The 2,733-nt window shown below is 32.7% G+C and overlaps 1 protein-coding gene across 1 annotated transcript; it reads left to right on the plus strand.

The window, feature by feature from the left end:
• Positions 1–1,238: 1,238 nt before the first annotated feature.
• Positions 1,239–1,712, plus strand: ENH_00044470 (hypothetical protein; the record flags this gene model as incomplete). The annotated part of the gene is made up of 1 exon (XM_013585453.1): positions 1,239–1,712. One exon carries the CDS (start codon positions 1,239–1,241, stop codon positions 1,710–1,712), a length of 474 nt encoding a protein of 157 aa, XP_013440907.1.
• Positions 1,713–2,733: the final 1,021 nt, after the last annotated feature.

Here is a 2,733-nt window from a genome sequence, read left to right on the forward strand (position 1 = left end):
GCCGACTTTGCTGCTGCTGTTGCTACTGCAGTTACCAGCTTTTGCGATCTTTGGGTATATCCGTCCCTGCAAAAGCAGCAGCAGCAGCAGCAGCAGCAGCAGCAGCAGCAGCAACATTGATGTTTTTAATTTGCTCATTGTTTCATTTGCTTGTTTCTTCACTAGCTTATATCTATTTGTTATTTATTTATTTATCTTATTTATTATTTATTTATTTATTTTATTTATTATTTATTTATTTATTTATTTATTTATTATTTTAATTTCTTCTTTTACCTAAAAGACATTTTATTTCGCTTTCCTTCGGCAGCACCTCCACGCGCTCTCCTAAAGACAAAAAATAAAACAAAAAATAAATAAATAAATAAATAAATAAATAAATAAATAAATAAATAAATAAATATAATTAATTAATTAATTAATTAATTAATTAATTAATTAATTAATTAATTAATTAATTAATTAATTAATTAATTAATTGATTAAAATATTTAAAAGAAATTAAAAAGTTAATTAATTAATTAATTAATTAATTAAAATATTTAAAAGAAATTAAAAAGAATTAAATAATTGCCTTTGAAGATTAAGTCAAAACCCCCGATGGCCTTCTCCTCCCCAGTCAAACTGCAGCAGCGAAACAAACAAAAGATTTTTATTTTAATTAATTAATTATATTTAATTTAATTTATTTAATTTATTTAATTTATTTGATTTATTTGATTTATTTAATTTATTTAATTCAATTTAATCAATTCAATTAAATTAATTCATTAAATGTCATTTAATTTCATTTTGCTTAATTGAAAGAAATGAAATGCGCCAGAAAGCTGCGGCGCAGACAGTACGCCTTGAAAAGCTGCTGCTGCTGCTGTGCTGCTGCTGCTGCAGCTACTGCAGCAGCAGCTGCTGCTGCTCCTACTCTTCCAGTTGCTGCACTGCTGATATTGCTAATGTTGTGTTTTGCTGCTGCTGCTACTGCTCTCGTTGCTACTGCTTCTGCTGTTTCTGCCGTAGCTGCTGTTATTGTTGCTGCTGCTGCTACTGCTGCGGCTGCCGCTGCTGCTTCTGCTGCTGCTGCTGCTGCTGCTGCTGCTGCTCACAGGTTTTCCATGTCTACGATGGTCAAGAGGTCGTCTAGCATTTCAAATTTGAACTTGTAGTCTTCTTCAGTTGTTGCTAAGCACAAGCAGCAGCAGCAGCAGCAGCAGCAGCAGATACTGTAGCAGAAGCAGCAGCAGATGCATGCAGCAACAACAGGTGCAGCAGGTGCAGCGGTTGCAGCAGATGTAGAAGCAGCAGCATATGGAGGATCCGCAGCTACAACTGCTGCAGCAGAAGCAGAAGCAGCAGCAGATGCAGATGTATCAGCAGCAGATGCAGCAGCAGCAGATGCAGCAGCAGCAGCAGCAGCAGCAGAGCAGGTGTGCTTGGAGATGTGCAGCAGCAGGAGCAACAGCAGAGCAGCAGCAGCAACAGAAGCAGCAACAGCAACAATAACAACAGCAGCAGCAGCAACAGCAGCAGGAAGCTGCTGCCATTCTCTTCATGAAGAGGGGCAAAGTAACCAAGCCGATACTATTGCTGTTGCTGCTGCTGCTCTTGCTGATGCTACTACTGCCGCTGCTGCCATTGCTGCTGCTGCTGCTGCTGCTGCTGCTGCGATTCCTGCTGCTGCTGCTGCAGCAGCGCCGCTTGTTGTTCGCACCTGTTAACGAAGGTGAAGCGTTTACTTCCAGCAGCCAGGGCCTGCAGCAGCAGCAGCAGCAGCGGAAGCAGCAGCAGCAGCAGCAGCAGCAATAGCAGCATTAGCAGCAGCAGCAGATGATCTTCAGCATGATCATCATCAGCAGCAGCAGCAGCAACAGCAGCAAAAGCAGCAGCTGCTGCTGCTGCTTGCAAGGAAAACGCTTTATTTCATTTAATACTTCAAATTTAATTTTATTGTTTTGCACTATTATAATTTGGTAATTTAGTATAAAATGCTTTTGCTTTTTCTTGCAAGTTTAATTATTAATTTTTCAATTATTTGGCATTTAATTTTTCCACTTGAATTTAATTTGATTTAATTCAATTAATTTAAATTAATTTCATTTAATTTATTTAATCAAATTATTTTATTTTTTATTTGTTATTTCTCACTTCAAGTTTGCGTCCACGATGATGTCATAGCCGTAAAGTTCGCAGCAATGTTTGTCATTTAAAATTATCTGAAAAGATATTCAATTTAATTAATTAATTAATTAATTAATTAATTAATTAATTAACTAGTTATTTAATTAATTAATTAATTAATTAATTAATTAATTAATTAATTAATTAATTAATTAATAAGATATTAATGATTTGATTAATTAATTAATTAGTTCACTAATTAATTAATTAATTGATTAATTAATTAATTATTGTTTATTTATTATTTGGTTATTCTTTTATTTATTTATTCGTTTAGTTGTTTGTTTGTTTCTTTAGTTATTTATTTATTTCAATTAAATAAATAAATAATTAGGTAATTTGTATTTTTAGTAACTGGACCAATTTGCCTGCTTTTTATTTATTTTAATATTTATTTATTATTGAATTTTTAAATTTTTATTACTCGTTTATCATTTATGTTTATATTCAGTGCTTGATTACTATTTATTTGTTATTATTTATTAATATTTAATGTTATTTATTATTGCTTGTTATTATTTATTATTGTTTATTTATTGTTATTTTTTATCTTTATTTCCG

This window comes from Eimeria necatrix, genomic scaffold, assembly GCF_000499385.1.
Source record: "Eimeria necatrix Houghton genomic scaffold, Enh_scaff333, whole genome shotgun sequence".
NCBI classification, from domain to species: domain Eukaryota; phylum Apicomplexa; class Conoidasida; order Eucoccidiorida; family Eimeriidae; genus Eimeria; species Eimeria necatrix.